Source organism: Ipomoea triloba, chromosome 9, assembly GCF_003576645.1.
Source record: "Ipomoea triloba cultivar NCNSP0323 chromosome 9, ASM357664v1".
In the NCBI taxonomy this organism is placed as follows: Eukaryota; Viridiplantae; Streptophyta; class Magnoliopsida; order Solanales; family Convolvulaceae; genus Ipomoea; species Ipomoea triloba.
Genome location: NC_044924.1, coordinates 4683416 through 4708526, shown reverse-complemented (window position 1 = coordinate 4708526; position 25111 = coordinate 4683416). Strand labels below are relative to the sequence as shown.

Below are 25111 nucleotides of genomic sequence, written 5' to 3'. Positions count from 1 at the left end.
TAATTTGCGGAATCGACACTTCCGAAATTCCTCCCCACAAAGAGAGCTCACTTGCCACTTGAGCTACCCCATAGGATTATTACTTCATATATTATATTATATAATTTTGAATCATAAATCTGATAGACTGTTAACTCTTTGGTGATAAAATATATTGTGAAATGTATGTGTCTCAACTGATGGTCTATGATTGCGTGCATTGTTAGACTTTTTTACAATAAATTTATTTAGTGAGCATATAATTTGGATTAAAAGAAGAGTTGAAGAAGAAACAACGTAAAATTAATTATGGACTACAGCAAGCTAAACATGATATGATGTGGTTATTGATGGTGCCCTGGGAATGAAAAAGAATTGAAACTAAAAAGCATTAATGGGGGAGAAAGTGAGAGGCGGAGAAGCGAAGGGGCCGGCGATCAAGCCCTTGGCAATAATCCTATAAGCAGCTTCCGTCAAGTGAATCCCATCCCAGTTCGCAAACGCCGACGGGTTTGCACAAGCTTTTGATCCCACGTGTCCACACCTCGCCGAGTTGTTGAAGTTGTACGGCCCTCCGCCGCCGCAGCAGGCGGTTAAAACCCCATCGTAAAACCCTGCACCAACAAATTACATATTCATTGCATCGAATCAACGTAACTTCCATTAGGCCCTTCAGCATTTTATCTCAATTAAAATTCAACTATATTGGTAGTGCATTGAAATTATATTTTTATATTTCATATGTTATATGCTCGGCAAGAATATACTAGAATTGAATGCATGCATAAACACCATATAACCAGAAGCTTTTACAGCGCGTTAGGTTGGAAAGAAAGAATTAAGGGGGAAAAGAAATTGTAATTTGATGAGAAAAGAATAATGTGGAATAAAGTAGGAATTTGAATTACAGTGTTTGACATGCAAAAATATGAGCACATGTAATTGAAAGGGAATGAGTGATACAATGACTAAAATGTCCTTATGTAATAATAATAATAATAATAATAATAATAATAATAATAATAATAATAATAATAATAATAATAGTAGTAGGATGATTTTTGTTTATTGGCGTTGAATCATTAATTGTGAAAGCAATTTCAATTTGCTTTTGTTCATTAATCCAAATGGAATATGGAATGGTCATTTGCATTTGAAGGGCAAAAATGTCTCACGGTTTTTTTTTGTTCTTTTCTTTTTTTCCACCGAATGTGGAATTGCAATCTTTGGGATGGGGTGTGAATTCTAATTCAACATTTAGAAATAATTGCAATTCTCTCCAACCAAAGAGCGTAATTGTGACTTCCTCTAATAACCTCTAATTAAACTACAACTAAATTACAGTGCGTCAAATAGGCCATTAAAGTTGGACAAGGTAGTTGGAAGATGGTTTAGATGGAGACTAAATATATATAATAATCTCGTTTATTTACGTACCTCAGAAGGAGAAAGCTAGCTAGCTAGCTCATTGAAAGAGATGGTTGACAATGGATCGGAGGTAGGTAATAAGTGACCATAGGGAGGGGCCTCCAAGACGTACAATAATGCCCTAACTTGATTCTTTTTATACCTCATAGGTGATTGTGTAAAGAGTAAATTTTTCGTTCTTATAGCCCCACACTCTAGTCCTATAAGGTGACATTGTATTTCATAGTAAGTTATAAAATGAGTGGGGATTTGGCCCGGGTAGCCATTGGAGGATGTATCATGTGTTACAAAGATTGAAAAATTGACGACTTTCTTAGAGCAGGACGAGAAAAATTTGCAGTCATTATCAAATAGTGTGCAGTAGATAAACAACACCTTGTAACTCTAGCCGATAAAAAATCACAATGAGATAGTCCAACCTAAGTTGCTCATATTTGACAGCTCAAACTATCTAAGACTAATATATAGGTCGCTCCTACTAAAAAGTTAAACTTAAAACTTGAATAAAAGTGATTGAAAAATTAGTGTTTTCCGTCCTAAATGTCATTGTTTATCACAATAGAATTTAAAAAAAAAAATCTTTATCACTATTGTGGCCACTAAATTTTAATCACACTTTTTGAAGGGTTAGTTGAACAAAATGAGTGATTTTCTAACATTATATTTCGTGTACGATGAAAAGAGAGTCATACCATAATGTTTGCGAGAATGAATAAATCTCTTGGCGGCACCATAATAGTCGGCGTAGATTATGTTAGCATGAGGATACTCTTTCCTTAGCTTCCCCAATGCAAGCTGGAGCTGAGAATTGTGATACTTGGAGAAATCATTGTACACTTTCAAACAACCATTTTGGTCGTACGCTGTTTTGTTTGGAGTTCCAAACAGAGTTAGGTACACCGCGGAACACCCAATCGGAAAATTCCCAGGCACAACCAACTCCACGGCTCCTTCCTTTATTAAACCCTATACGTACAGTACAAAAACACCTGTTTTTTTAGGTAATGTAGTGACATTTCTATGGTATTTCACGACATAAAATTAATTTATTTTAAAAAATAGAAGATGAAAGGACAGGATTGTCACGAGAAATATAATAGTGTGTAAAAATTAAAGCTCACTCTTGTTGCTTCAATAATGGCTCCAACTACTAACGGCACTGCTGCTTTAAGCTGTTCTAGGGTTGCACCGACAAAGAAAGGGTAGTTGTAGTCATTTCCTCCGATCTCACCCACCAGAAACAATGATTTCTTGAAATAATTTGCACAATCTGTTCATAAATAATTAAATACATAAATTTGTAACATTTTTCTCCACGCCATCATAAGAACTAAAAGTAATGCATTTTTAAAGGGGATTTGAGTGTTATATAGAAAAATAACATCGATCAAAGTTACATATCAGAATTATATTACCTTTTTGAGTTTTACATATGGTAGACTTGAGATTCTGAAACCACCCTAGTTGAACGCTCAATGAAGTATTGGTCCATAAAATGCTTCCAAGACCTTGGTCATAAAATAATTTGGCGTCCACTGCGGTGGCTCCGGCGACGGCGAAGTTTACTCCATGCTCAAATTTTGCTCCTTCTTTTTGTGCCAAGTAGGGCGGCAGTAATGGCAGTCCATATGCCTCAGCTACATTACATTTTAGCTACCATTAACTAATAACTATTTTGGCACAAATTGTAATACGCATATATGACAACAAAAGAATTGCACATTCAATTCTTTGATTGATCACGAATAGACTAACAGATAGTGTCTCAAATTAAGAATACTACTAATAAGCCGTCCCAGCCTGCCTGGGAACTAAATTATCAAATCAGCAGACTAATTATAGTTATCAGATTAGGAGATTAACTTGGTTGGAGTGTTGCACCAAGAAATGCATATTTTTGATCTTTTATATTGTATAACAAAATGCCATATTATTTAGTGAAGATTGAGAGCAGAAGAGTAGGTACGGTACCGATAAAGTCAACAATTAGGCGTCCATTAGAGCAGCGGCCAGTGGCTTGCTTGAAGAAGGTTTCGCCGTAGGGGAGTTTCCCGATGACGGGGAAGGCGAGGGCGCCGGAGCGGATGAAGTTTCCGGTATCGGCGAGCGAGTCGCCGAAGCTGAAGATTGCATTATAAGGCAAAGGGTTGTTTGAAGCCGCCGCCGCAGCACGAAGAAAACAAACAAAAGCTAAGAACAACAAAACGATATTCATCATCACTGCGTGAAACAACGAAAGCTTCAATTCCCTTTAAAAATGGTGTGTGTCTGTCTGGATTCTTAATTAAACTGGACCGCTAGCTACCTGCCCGCCACTAATTAATACGGAGTACTTTTAGTTACGTTGTACTAAGTTACTAACATATATAACTCATGACCGCCTGGCTCCTAGCCAACCTCATATATCATCATCCTCATATCCATGCAATTTAACATTAATTGATTTGATTGCCAACGAGATTTACAGCTACATACAAGGGCCCCATCCCATAACACTATTCAATTCGTATCTAACTTTTCAAAAGAGTAGTACATGCAAGAACAGTTATTTTGCATGCACTCTTTATAGTTAAAAGACTTTTGGGCCTTAACCTCAACAAAGATTATCAAGTTGGCCTAAGTGTTGATTTGGTAACTACAATATTTCAAGTTCAATTCTTTAGAGTCTTTGAACTACAGAAGTTGTCTGTTAGTCTTTTTAGTTTAAGTCGGTCAATTATAAACAAGTTAAACTGGTTTAAATTATATATTGTGGTCATTTACTACTTAGGGTTATATATAGGGCTTGTTTTACCCAACAGGTACATTCTTATTGCGGTTGCAGGCTTTCCGATAAATAAAAAACTCTATCGTCTTGCTTTTAGTTATGTTGTGCCTAAAAATGAAATATATAGGTCAGATGAAATTTTAGAAGAATCCAGGCCTTTTCTTCATTTTTCAATCACTTGAGATGATCAAAATATCTAGCCATTTATATTTTTAGCAAGAAATATTGGAGGTAGGTATATATATATATATATATATATATATATATATATATATATATATATATTATGTATAGACACGCTCAAAATTGTTACTGTTGATGCTAAGCTTAAACAACTCTCTTAGACGCTGAACTTTTTTGTTAGATAAGCCTGTGATTATTGAGAGATAATGGAGTCCATATACATATAATTATTGTTGAGTTCACTTGTACATTATTTTCAACGAATACGTACTATATATAACTACGTACGATACAGCACTTGCTAGCAAGTAAAGAAGAGCCTTAGCTTTGACGAACGCTATTAAAAATAAATTAAAATCACTTCACAGAAGTGGCGTGGTTGGTATACGTACGTCGTGATTGCAACATCTTAACTTCATCTACTTTTCTTTCTTCTTTTTAACTTTATAAGTTTTTACCGAAAACGTTAGTTTATGTGGGAGGGTCTAAACTCTAAATTGCTTGAAACTCAATTCAGATCTGGATGGATTGAACACATGACCTCCCATTTGGGGGCCACTTCGTACCAATAGACCACAAGCCACAAGGTCATTGGCAATTATGATTATGATTACAGCCCTACATAAAACCTACTCGAATGAACATCTATATAACATATTGTTATATCATAAAAACACATTAATTCAATGCTTCCACACTTGATACACACATTTATTTTACATCTTACAATATTTGTAATCTCTAAAATCTCTCTAGATTTCCAAAATTTCTAAATCCATGCACCAATATCATACATGATAGAGATACAACAATTTTTACAGTTTTACTGACACATTGCCTACCAAACTTGGTTGCAGATCAACCACGGAACAAATTAAAGCATTTTCAAAACAAAAAAAAAAAAAAAACAAAAACAAATTAAAGCTACATATGGGCTAGACAATTTAAAGCCCAATAATTACAAAATGGGCTGCTCACAGCCTCAAACGCCGCAGACTTTGGGCCACAGCTAAGAGTCCGAAAGTTTGGTTTTTGGGCTCCTGAAAATGCATTCGCCATTGATTTGTGGAGTAGTATATGGGCCTTTTAGAAGCCCATCAGCTATCCATCTATAAGCGGCTTCGGTCAGGTGCGATCCATCCCAGCTAATATACGATGAAGGGTTATCGCAAACCGTTGATGATGCGGACCCACAATCTACGAGTCGGTCGTAATTGTATGGGCCCCCACCTCCACAACACGCTACCACTGTATTGTTAAATCCTGCCACATTATTTACACATCACAAGTTATATAACGACCGACCAATGGAATTTTTGTTTAATAAATTCCTAAAAAATTTGTGTAAAGGGAGTTAGAAAGTACCATATTTGCTTGGAGAGTTATATAGTCGCATTGCAGCGTTATAGTAGTCTGCATAAATAATTGTGGTGTCTGGATATTGTTCTCTAAGGCGGTCCAACTCATTCTGAAGTAGTCTGTTGTGATATGCAGAGAAATCGTTCAACCAATTAAGGCAACCAGTTTTGGGATCATATTCACTTGCATTGGTCGTCATGAAGTACGTTAGATAAGATGCCGAACATCCAATTGGGAAGTTTCCCGGAACTATTATTGTTTGCGCCCCATATTCAATTAGTTCCTAAAACCCATTAAAAAAATAATAATGCATTATCATTAAATTTCAACAAAAATAAATTCAAAATTATTGAATTAATCAATCTAGAGTTTTGGAATATGAGTTGTTACGTTGATAGCTGAAGCGATGATTGCAATAATTTTGGGAACAAAAGACACAATCTTTTCTCTAGGATAGCCTTGAAGAAATGCATAATTGTAGTCGTTGCCACCAATCTCCCCCATTAGAACTATTGAGCTTCTTAAATATTGCTTGCATCCTGTTAATCATCATTGGTTCAATTCCATTAAAAACTATTATTTTTATCTTGAAATTTTCTAAGATGCGGATAATATCAAATATAATCAGATTTCTTTTTACGACTGTACCCAATATAACATCTACATCAATTTGATTTCTTTCATTAAAAAGCATTACTATTATTATAACATGCACTATCTTTTGAAAAGAAAAAAATTCTTTAAAAAAAGGTTAATGGAGTAAATAGCAGTGTCACTCGTACGTGTCGTTCGGAAAATTACTTTTGATATATAATTCGTTAATCATACTTAGCTTTTTGACCGGTGTTATTGCTATTGTTTTATTTATTATAATAAATTGAATGCCCAATTGAATGATAAAAGGATAAGATCGTAAGAGTGATGAGTGACAATTCAACAATAAGAAATAAAAAATATTTTAGCTAAAAAATATTTTAAATTAAAAAATCTATATATGACAACTTCCTAATAATAATGTCTGTCACTTTACCATTTTTGGTGGTGCCAATTACTTCCCACCAATTCTTTTAATATTTTTAAAAAAATTCAACTGTTTACTAAATATGGAAGAATATTTTATTCTTTCAAATACTGCATACTGAACCAGTGAGCAAAGTCCATGCAGACAATGAAAGAGTATTCTCACCCTAGCTATCAAAGAATTACAAAAAAATAAATCATATTGTACATAATTGACTGGCAAACCAATAATACCAATATAAATTTTAAAAAATTAAATTTCAGATTTTGTGATTATCAAACTAACTATTGAACTAATTAATTGGGGTTGCCTCCAAAAAATTTTCAAACACTCTCATCAATTAGAGGTAGGAATATTATGTTATTAAAGACGTCGCTGTACTCACCAACCACAACGTCACTCTCATGCTTTCTTCTCAGCTTAGTTTTGGTAACCTTTCATTTCGTAGGAGATTAAGCTGTCTTTTTCTATGTTTATTTTAATTTGTTTTATTTAGAATACAAAGTATTTGAACCTAAAGCACAACAAAACTTAACGACGAATAAAACAAGAATTCTAATCTCTTTGAATGGTTACCTTTCAATAAATACATAAAAACTATTTAATCAATCACATCAACCATTAATCTAACCTATTTAATCTAAAAGTTATCGAAAGCAGTTAGTGCCTAGTATTCCTTTTTAGTTAACATATTACATATTCATTATCTCTCATATAATTCTCCTTTAATTGATGACACAACAGTTCAAATGTCTCAACTATGCTAAGCTTATCTTGTCTTTGCCCAGAAAATGCAAAACCTACTTACCCAGTTACCCCTAACCCCCATACACTACGAATCACAGAATAGTAAAAGGGTAAATTACAGAAACTCAGCAGCTCATTAAGTGAGTGGATCAGTTTCTAGTGTCTGCAATTTTGTATATCTCTCACATTATGATGACTACCCGTCAATGACATAACCTGTTACATAAGAACCAATTAAGTTATCTGTATGTACACTATGCTAAGCTTACCTGGCCTGCCGAAATATATGATAGCAATATTCTTGAGTGGATTAGATTCCTTAGGCTGCATTATTTTTGTTCGGAGAAATTTATTTAATTTGGTGGGTTGGTCCCACGGGGTTGTGTGGTTGGTTTCATTTTGTTATGTTATTATGTTATTTTCAATCTTTTTTGGCATATAGTTGTACGGGTGGGGTTGGTGGTGGATCCAAAGTAGGCCGGTTGGTTGGCAAGAAAATGGTATAAGGAAATTTCCGTGCAAGATACTGCTGCACTTACAATATGACACATACCTTATTAACATTCAATTACCAACTATGATACACCAACACTCTAAAAGGACACTACTTTCTTTTTCATAAACGAAATTTCTTAGAAACTTCCTGAAACCTGTTAAAAAACTGAATACAACAAAACTTTTCAGAAAAATTTTGGACCGTTTCTTAACCGATTTAGAATTTCTTAAAAGAAAAAAAAAAACGATTTAGAAGTGACAATAATAAGAACTGTTAATGATATGAATTAAACTATTATAATAGAGATATGTAATGTTTTTTAAAATTTTAAATCTGTTTTGGTATTTATATTGTATTTATGCCTTTTGTTTCAAGTAAAACCATCCAGAGTGTTTCTTGTCTTCCTTCAATTAGTCCTGTCCATATTTTCTCTCCGGCCTATATCTCTGATCTCTTTATCCATTTCCTTATCTACTCGCCTATTTATTTTAAAGTTTATGAACTTTAGGTTTATGCATGGTGGCATATATACACCTTTTTTGGATAAATAAAATAATTTTTTTTAAAAAAAAAAAAAAAGGAGACACAACTAATTGTATGAATAAACATCAGTAAACAACTTAGAAAAATCAAGTCAAAATTGCAGCAAAAACTATTTTAAATTTGTCAAAGAAAACATTATTTAGGATTTAATTCTTGTACTAGGCTAGATGGTGTGAACTATTATGAATGTTACTGTTGAGTACATATATCATAAATGTGCATTCTAATTTGAGATTAAGTATATGATTCAATCATATGTTTTCATGTGTGGCCTTTTACACATTTATATTTCAAACCTATAACTTTTAACATTGAGTTGACTTTGATATTAAATTGAATCATGCATTTCATTCTAACAAATTAAAAATTTAAATTTATAGTTAAACTGCACATTTATGTTTATATACAGTCCATTAAGGATAGGAGGCCGGGAAACTTACGTGATGGCGTGTCGCAAAAAGATGACATCATCTGCTTAAACCATTCCAACTCAGTTCCCAGCGACGCATTTGTGCAGCGGTTAGTGATTCCTCTCTCCATAAAGAAGGAGATGTCCATCGCCGTCGCCCCCGCCACCGCAAAATTCACTCCCTTCGCAAAACTCCGATCACCGCTACTCTTGCCGCCGAAATACGGTTCCACAAATGGAAGCCCCATGCTCAGAGCTGCATGGCCAGTCAGCATAAATATATTATATCAGATACTACAATGTAACAGAGTTAATTATATTACAAAAAAGTACTTTTAGATAAGAAAATATAAAAATGTTACCAATAAAATCGATGATAAGGCGGCCGTCGGAGTAACGGCCGGTGGGATGATGAAAGAACGTTTCGCCGTAGGGAAGCACCGCCGACATGACGTAGCCATTGGACGACTGAGACATGCGGATAAGGTTTCCGGTGTCGGTGAGGGAATCTCCGAAACTTACGATGGCTTTGTAGCAGCCGGCGACATGTCCGGTCGATACAAACAATACTAAAACTATACAATAAGTAATTGCAGTTCCTAAAGAGAAAGCCATTATTTTTTCTTTTCCTTTTTCTTTTTGTATTATTTATCTTCCAAGTTTTGGGAGATATATGAGAAAAAGAGAATTGCGGCTATAGAGGCGTTTAATTAACTTCCTCTGATGAGTCCTTCAACTATGGCGTGGATTTATAGGGAATTTTCTTCACCAACCTATAGCTGCTACTCACTATGTGTATATAAAATATAATAATTCGTACAACATATCCTAATGTTATTAGAACCATAAAAAGAATGAAATTCAAGAAATATATAAACAATTTTGTTTTCTCAATTATTAACGAGCTAGTATTATTGAGTTTTTAATTCCTCATAATATGACAACTTTGGTCCACTAAATTGTACGTATTGTTTTTTTGAAACAATTGTACGTATTGTTAAAGTACATCATCTTTGTATTACACAAATGAAACATGCATATTAAATAGTTTAATTTTAACCATTAAAATCTGCGTTAATAAGTGAATTGAGAAGCTAAAATTAATTAAACTGTCAAAATTGTCAATTCAGAAAAAGGAGGAATCAAAATTGTCACATCATGTAAACTTTCAGGCATGCATCTTGCATACCTTACACTGATGTGTGTGTGTATATATATATATATATATATATATATTATAATTACAATCATATGAGACAATCAATTTAGGTGAGAAATAAAAATTATTTTGAATCGTGGATTTTGAATTTTTGATGGCTAAGATTAATCTTTTTATTTTTTTCTTTTCGAAAATTATTAATTAGTGGGGGTTTATAAGTAATTTTGACAGCTTTTTATTTTAGTTGATATATATATATATATGATTCATTGGGGGACCAGAGTAAGGGCATCCCAATCTATGATTTTTGGTGTGGTTTTTGGAGATATATAGTAAGCTTATGTGAAAGAGAGATGGAGTGGAGCGAGAGAGGGGGAGAAAACTCTGAGTTGGTTTTTACTCAGAAAAGTGGGTCTCACCATGTGTAAATATGACTTGCATTTGATCGCGTGCGAAGCAACCTTGCATAGTGCCTTGTTGGGCGCGCGCACGACATTAATCTAATTTTTTTTGTTTTGTTTTTCAGATTTGTTTTGCTTTTTTTTTTTTTCCTTTTTCTTTTTCCTTCTTCTCTATGGTACCTCAAAAATCACAAAAAAATCACCATTATTGGGGATACTCTAAGGGCATCCCTAATAGAAGATTTATCATAGTTTTTAAGAAAAAGTTAGATGATGTGGATAAGAGAGTATGAAGAGAGAGGCGTGAGGGTCTCCTGCGAATATAAGATTTTTTTGCAGTTAATGGGCCGCCCCATCACTGAGGAGAAGAGATGCGTCTCACCATGCGTGAGGCGCGTAAGTAAATCATCTTTTTTTTTTTTTTGGTTACAGATTGTGATTTTTTTTCTCTCATTTTATTTTCTCTTTCTTAGTCACACATGTAAAAACAACTCAAAATCCTCACACTATATATTGAGGATGTTGTATGCATTTTCATCCACAATTCAAAAAGAATAATACTTGTGTAATTTCAAGATAAGGTGGGCTCTTCTGTCACGTCATAAGATAAATAGACTATTGTGGAGTAGGGTAATTATTAGTGAAAAGACGCAAATGTTATATATATATATGCATCTTTTATCTTGATTTGTTTTACTGGTTATGATAAAAATGATTTTAGAGCTTTCTTCTTCATGGCTGTCGTATATAGCTACTTGAAGGGGACGATATAGCGTCTTACCAAGCTTGTCCTTTATGTATGACCATTTTCGATCGGTGACAGATTTGAAGTTTTGATTCTTTTTTTTCTTTTTTTTGAAGTTTTGGTTCCTTCCTGGTTGAATCTATGATTCCGCTAGCTAATGGGTGGCCTTGTTTTCTCCATTTCGTCTCCTTTTTGTTTTATTTATTTTGCTTTGTTTTTTTGGGTTCTTTGTTGGGTCCGGAATCTCTTGCACAATGATGGTAGTGACGATGCTGTAATTAACTTGGGAAATGATGACAGAATGGCAGGTTTGGTAAATGGCGATTGGACAAAGGTGTAAATAAGTTTGGTTTAGCATCATTTAGCAAGGCATACAATTTATGGGATGAGGCGCAAATTATATCGGTCCACAATTCATTATGGACCGCGCATCAAAGCGACGTCGTTTTGATTAATGAAAACAAACAGATGAAACGACCTCTGTTCCGCGCCATTCACTTCCAGTTTATATACACTGCAGTTACATTTCAACACAACTGCAGTTACATTTCGATATAACTACAGTTTCATTCGATAATATAAAAACATAAATGTAAAACTGTTATTCAGTAATCAGTATCAGTTCATATACACTGCAGTTACATTTCAACACAACTACAGTTACATTTGATATAACTACAGTTTCATTCGATAATATAAAACACAAATGTGAAATTGTTATTCAGTATCAGTTCATATACACTGCAATTACATTTCAACACAACTACAGTTACATTTCGATATAACTACAATTTCATTCAATAATATAAAAACAAATGTAAGGCAGTATCTTTTGAGATGAACTGTAGTATCAATGACCGCGGTTCACGGTATAACGACTGGGGATGAGGTTAGTCTGATGACTTATTTTATTTTTGATTTAATATTACATTTGTTAATATAAGTATTACATTTTTATATTGACCTGACTTGATCTGACCCGTCTCACGAATATCAACAAGTGTGACCGTTTATTTAATTGAGCAATGCGTTTCATTTAACTAATATACGGAGTATATAATAATTGAGAATAACCATGATCTAGTTTCTTTCATAAAAAATTAAAGCATTGACCATTTAGTGGTTGGTAGTACAGTTTTACAACTATTGTGAATATAAAATGATATATACATTTTTTTGTGTTTAAAGAAGTGGTAACCTTATCGTGTAAAATTAAGTTAATAAATATAAGAGAATATTACATTTTTGTCATCTAATTGGACATGTGGTACAAACTTAACCTCTGAGTTGTACGTGACGAATGACGATCTTTAAATCTTTAAGTTATGTATAGAGTGACAATTTTAGCTTTTGAAGGACAAAATTTGTCACCTTATTATGTGACAAATTGGTGATAAAAATAGTCTTCAAATGACTAAAATTGTCCTTTAATTTCGTGCATAATTTAATGATTAAAGATGATCAGACATAATTTATACTCCGAGTATAAGTGAAAGACTAAAAATAAAATTTTCTCTAAATATATACGCCGGCCGTATTAATTTTCAAGGCTGCTGTGTATTGATACTCCCTAAATTAATCAATAATGATTTTTCTTTCGCCAATTGAAATGATTGTAGAAATGGTCAGTTTCATGATGTTATATTTTAGCAGAAAATTATGATTTATATAAATAAATAAATAAAGTAAAATAAAATAAAATAAAAACACTTGTTTACGTGTCGAGTGTGTCGCTATTTCTCACCAAACACATTCTATTGTCAAATGTAAATGCTGCAAGACAACAAAGAGTTTGGGGCCAATACCAACGAGATTAGATCGGACTGTGTTTCATTAATTATTAGCAAAGTCAAATCATTTATTTGGTCGTTCAATGGCGTTGAACCACCAAAACATTACATCTTGTTTCGTGTTGCACATAACGTATTTACGTAAGGAAATTATTTAATCTATACCACTTGTGTAAAAATTAATGAAGATGATAATATTTCAACATTAATTATTAAAATGTAATCCATATTAACTTATGAAAAGATGTATCATGTTGATCATCAATAATTATATTTAAAATACAACGATATTTGTGTAATATTGAAATGGTTTTTAATATTACTTGATTGTATCTAATGCATAGTATTATAAGTTGTTTTAAGAATATTTAATGCAATTTTGGACTGTAGTGGTACTATTATAATTCTTCCCCATTTTATATTTTCTTGTTGCCCTATTATTTTTTTTGTTCTTATTTTTATATAATTGTACTTTTTATTGTCTTTTATTTAATTGTGATATTTAAGTTACATTGAAATATCAGAAATGTTAAAAACTAATCCAATTTAAATGAATAATATTACATGACATACCTACTCACGCTTTGGCTTCATAACAATTAACAATTCCTCCCCTTGAATATGTTTAGTAATGAGTAAAGCTCAACTCCCCTTAGAAATTTTCTACTCGTTTGAACTAAATTAACTATTGGTAACATAAACTGCTTTACATCATTGTGACCTTTTGTTGGTTATGATGACAATGTAAATTTCACCCATAGTCACATTCAAGTAATAGTTATGGGCTTTTCTTATATATATAATTTTCAATTTTTTAACATACAATAGATATCACTTCATGTATAAACAACAAACAACAGACTTATTTTTAAAAAAATTTAAAAAAAATAATGCACTGGTTTCCGACTTAGAAAACCAGAGATAAAGGTTTCCAAGTCAGAAACCAGTATGTTTCCGGCTTGTGGTGGTGAATGGTGATGAAGTCCTCTAGGCGAAGTAGAAACTCTTTGGTGTGGCAAGTAGATGTCGCGAAGAAGTAGCTCTCTGGGCGAAGAAGAAAGAAGAGGATGAGGAAGTCATTTTTCTGAAAAATGATCTATTTTCCTTTTAACCTATACCATAATTTACCTTTTAAAAATTCACAATTTACATACTATGAACACACAACGTTAACATAGACAATTTATGAGTTTTGACTTACAAACACTTCTAGAAATCCACAATTCCAATACAAAAATTACACAATTTAGAACCAGGGTCAGTGTCTACCTTACAAGGTGGACCTGGTCCATGGTATAACAATTGCCAAACTTGGTTGTGGACTTAGCAGTTGCACTGTTTCAGGCCCATCAACCACAGAACAAACAAAGCTAAATATGTGGGCCACACAATATAAAGCCCAATATTTTAAAATGGACTGCTGACAGCCCCAACGCTAAGAGTCCAAAATTTTGGGTTTTGGGCGCGATAGGATACATGCACCATTGATTTGTGGGCTTGTAAATGGGCCTTTTAGAAGCCCATCAGCAATCCATCGATAAGCGGCTTCTGTCAGGTGCGACCCGTCCCAGTTAATATACGATGAAGGGCTATCACAAACCGTTGATAATTGGGACCCACAATACACATGTGCATTGGAATTGTAAGGGCCCCCACCTCCACAGCATGCTTCCAAAGTATTGTTAAATCCTGATATCATTTACACATCAAAGTTAAATATAAACTTTTTTTTTTTTTATGGCTAATTATCTATTGCAAATATGTATTTAAAGAAATTGTGAGAGTTAGATTGTGAGTATCATTGTTTTCTAAAAAAGAAAAATGGTTGTGCATGAAAGTTAACTGTAGAGAGAGTTTAATTTACCATAATTACTTGGAGATCTATACAATCGCATTGCAGCATTATAGTAGTCTGCATAAATTATTGTGGCATGAGGATGGAGTTCTCTGAGACGGTCCAACTCCTCTTGAAGTAGTTCGTTGTGGTTCTCAGCGAAATCGTTCAACCAATTAATGCAACCAGTTCGGGGATCATATTCGCTTGCATTGGAAGTCATGAAGTACGATAGATAGGATGCCGAACATCCAATTGGTAGGTTGCCTGGAACTATTAGTGTTTGCACTCCATATTTAATCAATTCCTAAAATTCAAAACACAAAATAATGTCACATCATAAATTTGCAACGAGTAAATTCTTGAAATAAATAAATTAATAAATATAGAGTTTTGAAAAATGGATTCTTACATTGATAGTTGAAGCGATGACTGTAATAACTTTGGGAACAAAAGACAGAACCTCTTCTTTGGGATGGCCTTGAAGGAATGCATAATTGTAATCGTTGCCACCAATCTCCCCCATTAGAACTACTGAGCTTTGTAAATACTCCTTGCATCCTGTTTATCATAATTGGTTAAACGTTGTTATTATAATTACTTATGCAATATGATGTAACACATTAAATTTACAAATTGGCTTTAGAGATATATATAGACTGGAAATTAATAATAGGACGGAGCACCGAAACTTACTTGACGGCGTCTGGCAAAAAGATGACAGCATCTGCTTAAACCAATCCAATTCATTTCCCAGAGATACATTTGTGGCACTATTAATAATTCCTCTCTCCATAAAGAATGAGATGTCCATCGCCGTCGCCCCCGCCACCGCAAAATTCACTCCTTCCACAAAACTCCGATCACCATTACTTCCGCCGCCGAAATAAGGTTGCACGAATGGTAGCCCCATGCTCTGAGCTGCATGGCATCCAGTGTATACACTCATGTTGAGCATATAATATATAAACATAAATATATAATCCAATTACAAGCTTATACTTTTAATTGAGATAAAACACATTCTTCAATTTTGTATCAGAATCAACCTCATGCCAAATGTCATGGGTTTGACCAAGAAACTAGGTACACGTGCTGTTTGGAACCCATCAAAAGTAATCAGCTCTCATACGTGAGGAGCGTAATAGACCATCGGGGTGTTAATTCAACTACAAGATTAGACTTTTAGTTGAGATGGAAGATCCTTTAATGCATATACATATTAATTATTACCGAAGAATTATACGGAGTACTTGTAAATGTTACCGATAAAATCGATGATGAGGCGGCCGTCGGAGTAGCGGCCGGTGGGATAACGGAAGAACGTTTCGCCGTAGGGTGGCACCGACGACTTGACGAAGCCATTGGATAATAATTTGGAATTGTGAATAAGGTTTCCGGTGTCGGTGACGGAATCGCCGAAACTTACGATGGCTTTGTAGCAGCCGGCGACATGTCCGGTCGATGCAAACACTATCAAAACTGTACAATAAGTAATTGCAGTTCCTAGAGAGAAACCCATGACTGACATTTTTTTTAATTGTATTAGTTTTCTACTTTACTTCTATGAAATGAACAGTTTTGGGAGATGAGAAAAAGACAGTTACTGCTATAGAGGCTTTTAATGAACTTCCTCTACAGAGTTCATTAACTTTGGCTTGGATTTATGAGGTACTTTCCCACATGGAGACTATGCAATGGTTGTATCATGGACCAGGGTGGTCCATTCAGGGACGGACCCAGGATTACACGGTGAGGGGGGCCGATCAACTGAAGTCGCGGCATACACGACTCTCTAAAATACGCATATAATATATATTAAAATAAATTATTACATTACAAATTTACTAAAATATAGAACGTATCTCTTGCATATCATGGAAATCATCTTCTGTTCACAAATCACAATTATTCACAAGGTTAATATTTTAGTAAGTCAATTAAACATTTAAATATATAATACTAGAAGTCTACAATTACAAAAATATTTTATTTTTTAAACTATTTACAATTTCGTGTGATTTTTTAAAACTAACCAAGCTCAATCTTTCTTAATACAATTCCATGTATGCTTTCAACTTTCTTCTCTATTCTTTTTCGACATATTTATTAATTTATGCAATTATGATTTCAAAATTCAAACAAGTGTTCTCAAAATTCAACAAGTATATATTTACAATACTAATTGTATAATAATAATTTATAAATTCATTCTTCCACAAAATATATAATAATAATACAAATTTACAAAGTAATTATTTAAAGCTACAAGGAAATAAAAAAATTACCAGATTTATTGTTGAAGAATAATAGAAGATTGAAGATGATGAAACTCAGGAGTCAAGAGTTAGTGAAAACTAGGAGTGAGCTAAATTTCTTTAGTCTTCAATTACTCGTGTGTTTTGAGTTCTGGAACAAATGAACAAAGACCATGGACTGATGGACAGACTTATGTTGATAGAGTGGAGCCGTGGAGCAGGTGGAGGCAACAAGTGTTTTTAATATTTGCAAAATAATAATAATAATATAATACAACAAAAGGAAGTGGTTTCAACTTTCAAAAAAACAAAAAGTGCTCCAAAAGCCTCCACTACTCCATATTTCCTGCAATTCTGTGGCATTTTCAAAGCTAATGACTAATGAATTAGCCAATTAGGAAGGGCCGAAGGAGGGAATATGTTTGGGGGGGGCAATTGGCCAAGAAAATATATATACATACACTATAATAGTAATAAAAAAAAATTTGGGGGGCGGGCCAGGCCCCCCTAACTAACAACATAGTTCCGTCCCTGGGTCCATTTTACATTATGAACCAATGCAACTAATATTTGATGTGTCTTCGTTTAAGAAATTATGTGTTTGTAAATAAATTAAAGGAACAAAATTTGTTAACTACAAACACTACATATTATAATGCTTACTGATAGATATCCAGCATAGGCACCCAATCGATACTACCTAGCACGCATTCAGGCGTAACACTCGGACTCGACCATAAGCACTCAGGACGTGACCGGTGGGCTCCTAATTATCCTTCCGTAACTTCCCATTTATTACATAATTATTACTCATATATTATCATCAATTCTCTTAATAACCTCCAACTTAAAACGCATTTAACTACCCATAAAAACCCACTATATCCCATTTATCACTCATAAGCCTCATTGATTACAAATTATTACCTATTTATTATTATTATTATTATTATTATTATTATTATTATCTATTTTGTTACCTTCCCTGCAATTATAAAAGAGGGAGATGAGAGAGTCAGGGGGAGACATTTTCTTTAGACTAGAAAACACAATGAAACATGTACAAATCGCCTACAAAATAGTGAACTTCGGCTTGGCAGCTTAAAAGGCCCGTAATATACCTTTATTTTTATTTATTTATTTACATTATATTAATTCAATCAATTGTGTTGGTCTGCCGAGTCACTATCTAAGGTCCCAAAATCATCACTTACAAATCACAATCGTAGGCGATTCGTAATTTTTCAAACAATCGACAATATAATTGATTATTGATGTAGATGCCTAGATGGTAGATTCGCCCAACCCCTACGCACAATCTGAAAATAGTCACTAACAAAACATAGCCACATAAGAGAAATCAGCAGTAATAGAACATTGTATTATATTATTTTTTTAGTATTATACGAGTGTGAGGTTGGTGCTTACCAAATAAGTGGTCACCCTATCTTGTAAAAATAAGTTAATAAATTTATTATTTATCAAGATTGTTGAGTATTTATAATTAGGTTGTGTTTGACAAATTTAGCTAAAAATGTTGAAAAATGTATTTCAGAGGGTATTTAAGGGTTTATAATGTATTTAATGATCCGTTTGAAAGTTTGGAAAATATTTTTTGAAAAATGATTTTAAAAAATGACTCAGTTTTTGAGAAATATATATATATATATATATATATATATATATATATATATATATATATATATATATATATATATATATATTAATTTGTTTGGTTGAATGTTTGAAAACTATCCTGTGCTGTTTGGCTACAAATTAAGAAATTATAATTTTTTTTTTTTGTGTTGGTGGTGTTGTAGTGTGGTAGTAGTGGTAGTATTGTGGTGGTGATGGTATGGCGTAGTGGTGGTGGCAATGGTAGTGGTGGATAGTGATAGTGGCGGTAATAATAATTTAGAAACTAACTTGAAGAGATATGTGAGATGAGAAAAACGAGAAAATAAATTGAAAAATATCTTATTGGTGGTGGTGGTATGGTTGTTTTGTGTGGTGCTGGTGATTAAAAAATGAACCTTAAAATAATGAAGAGAGTGATGAGAGTAGAGATGAGAAAATAATGAATCCGGGAAATGTATTTTGACTAAAAAACTAGGAAGACATTTTTTGTCAAATTGTGTGTGTGTGTGTGTTTTTTTTTTTTTTTTTAATCATAATGAATAGTTTCATTTGACTTCATTTTCCTTGAATATCCAAACACTGCAAAATTTGAAAATTGCGGGTTTTCAAATGGATCGTAAGTTACAAATAAGTTAAATGAGATAGTTGAGAGTTTGAAAACCTAGATGATCGAAGATGTGACGAGTAGCTATCACATGTCTATATGTCAATGTTTACATGCCCTAAAAACTTTGATTGAAAAGAAGTTTAAGAAAATCACATACTAACTAAAAGAAAATGTTTAACAATTTGTATATAAAATTTTAAGAGTGATTTTATTAGTGATGGTGTAATCAAAATCAATTGATATCACTTTCTAAGATTCGTTAACACAATTATCGATTTATAGAATGTAGATCCAATATTATTATAGATCAAATCAGAATCTATAATTTCTGTACGATTAGACCATATATATGCATAAAGACAGAATGAAAGATAACTATTATTTTTTTTTGGTGAGAAAAATATAACTATTATATTCATACTTGTAATGGACAGACACTCCGATCCATGAAATTTCATTCATTCATTCATTATCAATACACTACACCAACCACATGACATTCAACTCACCACATGTCCTAAACAGTACTGCCTAAGCTTAACACTGCTCATGACGGTTATAAATTAATAACATTAATTGTACAGGATTTTTACGGTCTAAATCCTTCACTTTTTACTCCACAGATTCGAGCTAGGAATATTCAAAAAGTGAATTACATTATTAGTGTGCGGAAGGTAAATTATACAAAATAATGCACTTTTCCTGAATACAATGTATTTTTTAATATATTAAAAAACATTATTTATGTACCAAAAATGTATGTTATTTGATAGAGTAAATTTCACTTGTAGCCATTGACTATCGTGACATTTTCACATTTAATAATATTCTTTCAGTCTCATCAACCGCAGAACAATCAAAGCTATATATGTGGGCCACACAATTTAAAGCCTAATAAATGCAAAATGGGCTGCTGACAGGCCCCAATCGCTAAGAGTCCGAAATTTTTATTTTTGGGCGCGAGAGAATACATTCGCCATTGATTTGTGGGCTAGTATATGGGCCGTTTAGAAGCCCATCAGATATCCATCGATAAGCGGCTTCTGTCAGGTGCGACCCGTCCCAGCTAATATACGATGAAGGGCTATCACAAACCGTTGATAACGGGGACCCACAATTCACATCCGGATCGTAATTGTATGGGCCCCCACCTCCACAGCATGCTTCCAAAGTATTGTTAAATCCTGATATCATTTATACATCAAAGTTAAATACAATTTTTTATGGCTACTTATCTATTGCAATTATGTATTTAAAGAAATTGTGAAAGTTAGATTGTGAATATCATTGTTTTGTAAAAAAGAAAAAATAGTTTTGCATGAAATTTAATAGTTGAGAAAGTTGGATATACCGTAATTGCTTGGAGATGTATACAATTTCATTGCAGCATTATAGTAATCTGCATAAATTATTGTGGTATGAGGATGGAGTTCTCTGAGACGGTCCAACTCCTCTTGAAGTAGTTCATTGTGGTACTCTACGAAATCGTTCAACCAAGTCATGCAACCAGTTTGGGGATCGTATTCACTCGCATTGGAAGTTATGAAGTATGATAGATGGTAAGGTGAACATCCAATTGGTAGGTCGCCCGGAACTATTAGTGTTTGCACTCCATATTTAATTAGCTCCTAAAACTCAAAACTCAAAATAATGTTACATCATGAATTTGCAACGAGTATAATTTTAAATTCTTGGAATAAAAAATATATAGAGTTTTGAAAAATTGACTCTTACATTGACAGCTGAAGCAATGGTTGTAACAACTTTGGGAACAAAAGACAAAACTTCTTCTTTGGAATGGCCTTGACTGAATGCATAATTGTAATCGTTGCCACCAATCTCCCCCATTAGAACTATTGAGCTTTCTAAATACTCCTTGCATCCTATTTATCATAATTGGTTCAACGTTGTTGTTGTTGTTATTATCATTATTATTAAAGCAATATGTATGAATGTTTTTAATAACAAGGTCGTGTCTGTCAATAAAATACTTTTACTAATTGTTAATTATATTATATGTTTTGATTGGTACTATTTTTTTTATTTTATTTATAATAAATTGAGCGATAAATAATAAAAACATTCATTGTGGTCTATTGTTGATTTTTTTTTTTTAATACTGGTACATTGTTGATTAATCACAACATAATTTAAACCTTTAAAAATGTTTTTTTTTTCATACGATATTCAATAATATCATCAATCATTATTCTGAAATTAATTTGGGCTCAATAAATTTTTGCATTATTGTTCTTCGGAGTAACCTATTTAATTTGTTCCTTTGGTCCAGCCAACTTGTATGGTTGGTTTCATTCTGTTAAATTCTTTTCAATCTTTTTTGGCACGTTTTTTGGGTGGGCTTGGTTTAATGTTTGGCACGTTTTTTGGGTGGGGTTGGTTTAATGCTTGTCTATCATATATTAAATTTTTTGTAAGTACGATTTCTATTTGCAGAGTTCTAATTTCCTCACTTTTACATCATGACGTGACAAGATTTGATATGTTATTTTCTTTGTGGGTTTCAAAAAAAGTGTCAACATCAAACTTTTGTGTGAGGGAGTAAAAGTAGGGAGTATAACTTGAGAGTCCAAGTACTATTTTCCTTATTTGTATGCATTCTGACATATATACATCATATATGTGAAAACTAAAATAAATATTCTAGGATACACGTGGACTATAAATGCAATATATATTTTTAATATACTAAAAGTACATTGTTTGTGCACTGAATATACATGTATTTTTAAATAATATATTTCATGTATATAAATAATATACTTTTACTATATTAAAAATGCATGTTTTATTTAGGTGGTCATAAGTTCGAACCTTAGTTATGGGTTTTAGATTCTTTGAGCTGAAATTATTTGAAAAGTATAGAATAAATATTACATGGTAATATTTATTACATGGTAAAGAATCATGAGTATTAAAAAAAAAACTAACATTTATATAAGCTTGTGGAAAGGGTCAAATGGCTATTAGAAATAAGGAAAATGCTTCCATTTTTTTTCAGTCTCTCAATTATGACCCTATCGACTCTCTATCCCTCATATAAGCGCAGTGATGTGTTTTATCTTCGACGATGTTAGGTTTTTGTCTCAACTTGACAGAAAATCCAAAAAACCCATATTATTGGAGGGATAAAGTGAAAATTCACATTTTATTTATTTATTTATTTCACTTTTTATCACTATTGTAAAAATCACACCTTTTGTTGTTTGACGATGGCGAGTTTCCATTAAGGTACCACCTAGTCAGTTGGCCGCCTAGGCTCCTATCTTAGCCAAATCGTTCGCGTCAACTGAGTTAACTTGGTTGACTAAGCTGCGTCAGCTCTGTGCGTGTGTGTGTCTATATATATATATATATATACACACACACACAGAGACACATACATATATACACACACATGCATGTCCTAGTTTCTTTTTAATTTTTTTTTTAATTTTTGGGTCTTCCATTAGACGCTAGGCAGGCCTTTGGCGTCCAACTAGGGCCTTGCGCATTTTGGGTCCTTGCTTTTTATATTGGAACTGCTTTCACAACCTCATTCTTTATTCTCAATCTCCTATCTATTTCAAGATTCTTTAACTCAAAAAGCATTTCAATAACCCTGGTTTGACTTGTTAGAAACCTAGGTCTTGTATAAGTAACTTGAGACTCAGTACAGGGATGACTCGTCTTCCAGCCTTTGAAACACAATATCTTAAAAGTTTTCAATTTTCCTTATTAAACAACAATGGTAATCAAATAAGAACTTTTGAAATACAAGAATATGTTAAATTTCTAATGTTAGTCAAGAATCGTCTATCCTAACAATATCTGAAAATTCTATTATATATATCTATCATCAAACATCATATTTAGTTATAAGGAACATGATACTCAGTTATGAGAAATCTAAAAACTTATGTAACTTTCATAGCCCAGGTTTTTCATTTCGGCCATAAATGAAAGGATATTTAATGATGATAGATATATATAATAGCATTTTCATATATTGCGGCCAGAATATATGATTCTCAACTAAGTTAATGTGGAGTTTACGAAAGATTTTTTAGATACAAAAAATCTCAAATTATTTTGATTTTTGATAAAAACAACCAGAAAAATTTGATATCACTCCTTTCATTCAATAGTTTAAAAAAAAAAAAAAAACTTCAAAAAACATCTCTTATGGCTCAAAGAGTTTAATTGTTTGATCAATTATTTATGTTAATGATTGGACTTTATATTTTATGCCTATATATAATAAGTGTATATTGAAGCTAAGATTTAAAAAATTTAATTGATAGAAAAGAAACAAAATTGGCTCTAGCTCTAGAGATATAGACTGGAAATAATAGGAGCTTAAGAGAAGCTTACTTGAAAAGAAAAAAAAAAGAAGAAAAAAAGAAAAAAAAAAAAGAAAAAAGAGAAGCTTACTTGACGGCGTCTGGCAAATCTGCTTAAACCAATCCAATTCATTTCCCAGTGATACATTTGTGCAGCTATTAATAATTCCTCTCTCCGTCAAGAATGAGATGTCCATCGCCGTCGCCCCCGCCACCGCAAAATTCACTCCTTCCGCAAAACTCCGATCACCATTACTTTCGCCGCCGAAATAAGGTTGCACCAATGGAAGCCCCATGCTCTCAGCTGCATACACATATTAATTATTACCCAACAATTATACTACTTTTCGTTTTTCGATCTCTTCGATCGGAAAATATGTATGTGGATTAAGTAAAAGTTACCGATAAAATCTATGATGAGGCGGCCGTCGGAGTATCGGCCGGTGGGATGGTGAAAGAACGTTTCGCCGTAGGGTAGTACCGACGACTTGACGAAGCTATTGGATAATGATTTGGAATTGTGAAAAAGGTTTCCGGTGTCGGAGAGCGAATCTCCGAAACCTACGATGGACTTGTAGCAGCCGGCAACATCTCCGACCAATGCAAACACTACCAAAACTATATAATAAGTAATTGCAGTTCCTAGAGAGAAACCCATGGCTGACATTTTTTTTTTGTTTTTTGTTTTGTTTTGTTTTTTTTGGAAGATGAGAAAAGGAAATTTATCTTATCTTATCTTACTATATATAAAAGTCACACCTCTTGGCCCCCTAGGAACCGTGTGAGAGCCAAAAACTCCCGGTCAAAAAAAGTCAGCGTATTAGTTTGTATATAATCCAGCTGTAGCCAAGTAAGATATATATAAACAATTTAATGCATATAAGCTGTAGCCAAGTGAGATATTATATATATAAACAATAAATGCTTTGGAACTTGTAGTAAGCTTACTTATCAAAATTCCCAATCTTTACAAATTGATTCCAGTCGAGGAATGTTAACTAATAAATTACTCCGTATTTGTTAATTACTTAAACTAAAATCTTCAAAGCAAAAAATGTTTACAATAACAATATTTCAACAATTGATTCCATGAGTATAATAACATTCATTTATACTTTATAGTATTAACACATGAGTTGACAAAGTAGTAGTAGTTGCATTATTTTAGTTTTTTGAATTTATTTGGTTTCATTTTTCATGCAAGGTTTTAGTTGTTTCTGTTGATTGGACAAGTATATATGTCCAGCTTTGTTTATGTTTTGAATGTACTTCTTCTCTTCATGTTAATGTAGAGATTCTTTCCTTTCTCTATCTATAGTACGTAGTTTCCTTTCTTCTTCTTTTTCCAAAATTCGATTTTCTTTTTTATAAAACACAAATAATGAAAAGATACTTTCATAAGAATAT

The 25111-nt window shown here is 32.9% G+C and overlaps 4 protein-coding genes across 5 annotated transcripts; all 4 read right to left on the bottom strand.

The window, feature by feature from the left end:
- Positions 1 to 231: 231 nt before the first annotated feature.
- Positions 232 to 3686, bottom strand: LOC116028737 (GDSL esterase/lipase At5g45910-like). The gene is made up of 5 exons (XM_031270548.1): positions 3379 to 3686; positions 2823 to 3044; positions 2529 to 2677; positions 2100 to 2373; positions 232 to 593 (listed from the first exon to the last, which is right to left on the bottom strand). The coding sequence occupies exons 1-5, from the start codon at positions 3623 to 3625 to the stop codon at positions 361 to 363; spliced, it is 1125 nt and encodes a 374-aa protein (XP_031126408.1). The 5' UTR covers positions 3626 to 3686; the 3' UTR covers positions 232 to 360.
- A 1334-nt stretch (positions 3687 to 5020) lies between these two features.
- On the bottom strand, positions 5021 to 9654 carry LOC116028449 (GDSL esterase/lipase At1g28590-like). Its single transcript, XM_031270165.1, has 5 exons — positions 9295 to 9654; positions 8964 to 9188; positions 6107 to 6255; positions 5723 to 5999; positions 5021 to 5620 (listed from the first exon to the last, which is right to left on the bottom strand). The coding sequence occupies exons 1-5, from the start codon at positions 9545 to 9547 to the stop codon at positions 5367 to 5369; spliced, it is 1158 nt and encodes a 385-aa protein (XP_031126025.1). The 5' UTR covers positions 9548 to 9654; the 3' UTR covers positions 5021 to 5366.
- A 4518-nt stretch (positions 9655 to 14172) lies between these two features.
- LOC116028448 (GDSL esterase/lipase At1g28590-like) lies at positions 14173 to 17171 on the bottom strand. Of its 2 annotated transcripts, XM_031270164.1 has the most exons (6): positions 17150 to 17171; positions 16128 to 16385; positions 15558 to 15782; positions 15274 to 15422; positions 14892 to 15168; positions 14173 to 14716 (listed from the first exon to the last, which is right to left on the bottom strand). In XM_031270164.1, the coding sequence occupies exons 2-6, from the start codon at positions 16381 to 16383 to the stop codon at positions 14463 to 14465; spliced, it is 1161 nt and encodes a 386-aa protein (XP_031126024.1). In that variant the 5' UTR covers positions 16384 to 16385; positions 17150 to 17171; the 3' UTR covers positions 14173 to 14462. The 2 variants fall into 2 exon arrangements, with proteins under 2 accessions (XP_031126024.1, XP_031126023.1); XM_031270163.1 differs by lacking the exon at positions 17150 to 17171 and having other exon boundaries at positions 16128 to 16456.
- A 2934-nt stretch (positions 17172 to 20105) lies between these two features.
- LOC116028450 (GDSL esterase/lipase At1g28570-like) lies at positions 20106 to 24419 on the bottom strand. Its single transcript, XM_031270167.1, has 5 exons — positions 24107 to 24419; positions 23796 to 24008; positions 21099 to 21247; positions 20716 to 20992; positions 20106 to 20548 (listed from the first exon to the last, which is right to left on the bottom strand). The coding sequence occupies exons 1-5, from the start codon at positions 24369 to 24371 to the stop codon at positions 20295 to 20297; spliced, it is 1158 nt and encodes a 385-aa protein (XP_031126027.1). The 5' UTR covers positions 24372 to 24419; the 3' UTR covers positions 20106 to 20294.
- Positions 24420 to 25111: the final 692 nt, after the last annotated feature.